The sequence below is a fragment of the Arabidopsis lyrata genome (assembly GCF_000004255.2).
Source record: "Arabidopsis lyrata subsp. lyrata unplaced genomic scaffold ARALYscaffold_352, whole genome shotgun sequence".
NCBI classification, from domain to species: Eukaryota; Viridiplantae; Streptophyta; class Magnoliopsida; order Brassicales; family Brassicaceae; genus Arabidopsis; species Arabidopsis lyrata.
The window spans coordinates 1-1,186 of NW_003302304.1; the positions used below are offsets into that span (position 1 = coordinate 1).

The 1,186-nt window shown below is 40.4% G+C and overlaps 1 protein-coding gene across 1 annotated transcript; it reads left to right on the plus strand.

Moving 5' to 3' along the window:
- The first annotated feature begins 327 nt into the window (after positions 1–327).
- Positions 328–939, plus strand: LOC9298628 (60S acidic ribosomal protein P2-3). Its single transcript, XM_002862505.2, has one exon. The coding sequence runs from the start codon at positions 458–460 to the stop codon at positions 806–808; it is 351 nt and encodes a 116-aa protein (XP_002862551.1). The 5' UTR covers positions 328–457; the 3' UTR covers positions 809–939.
- The last annotated feature ends 247 nt before the right edge of the window (positions 940–1,186 follow it).

Sequence of the window (1,186 nt, forward strand, 5' to 3'; positions counted from 1 at the left end):
AAAATGGAGCGCAAGCTTCCAAACCGGAATCGTAAGCTTCCAACGAGCTTCCAAAGTGGAATTTTTGGAAACGCGATGGAAGCGAGATTCCGATAGCTTCCAAGAGCTTCCGATTCTGACTAAGATTCCGAAGCGGGAAGCGGACCTCCGACGAAGATTCCGTGCTTCCTAGCATATCATCATTAACAACAAGATTTTGGAAATATGTAAAACAAATTCAAATCAGCAAAATGGGTTTAAAATCTCTCTTACATATAAGGCCCACTAAAGACCCATAACATTAAAGGCCCATTAAAATTTCCGGCTCTGTTTCGTGTACCGTACGTACGGAACAAAACCCTAAATTCTCCTCTCTATTATGGGACAGAGACAACATTTGACCCTTTAAATACACAAACTATAGAAGAACGCAGTCCCTTTCACAAACCCTAGCAGTCGAAATCAAAACCCTAAAACGATGAAGGTGATCTCTGCATTTCTTCTCGCTAAACTCGGAGGAAACGAGAATCCAACCTCAAATGATCTGAAGAAGATCTTGGAATCTGTTGGTGCTGAAATCGACGAAACGAAGATAGATCTGTTGTTTTCTCTCATCAAGGATCATGATGTGACGGAGCTTATTGCTGCTGGGAGAGAAAAGATGGCTGCTTTGTCTTCTGGTGGTCCAGCTGTTGCTATGGTGGCCGGAGGAGGCGGTGGTGGTGGTGGTGCTTCGGCGGCTGAGCCGGTGGCTGAGTCTAAGAAGAAGGTTGAAGAAGTTAAAGATGAATCTTCTGATGATGCAGGCATGATGGGTCTCTTTGATTGATGATTTGGTTTGAAGTTTCGTTTAAATGTTAAGACTTTATGTTTCTGATGTTGGTTTTGTGATGGATCTTTGGGTAATGTTGAGACTTGTGTTTCTGATCTTGGTTTAATTATCTTTGGTGGTTATGATTCTCTATGGTTTTTTTGTTACTTGTGATTTGAGAATTGTGGATGATGATGATGGTTTTAGGATTTGAGATTCTTAGTTCATAGTGAGTTTGTTTTATGTGGTTTGATGTTTCTGGATGGCTAAGTAGGAGTTTTATCATGATTAGTGCTTAAAGATGGACAAAGAGTTTGTTTTGTTAGTGGCTAAGAACACATTGGAGCAAATCTTCTTGATGAGTTTATGTCTATAGTGACTTTGTTTATGTGATTT

Excerpts from the sequence above, each read along its gene's own strand:
- LOC9298628 (XM_002862505.2), top strand. The coding sequence starts at position 458 with ATGAAGGTGATCTCTGCATTTCTTCTCGCTAAACTCGGAGGAAACGAG.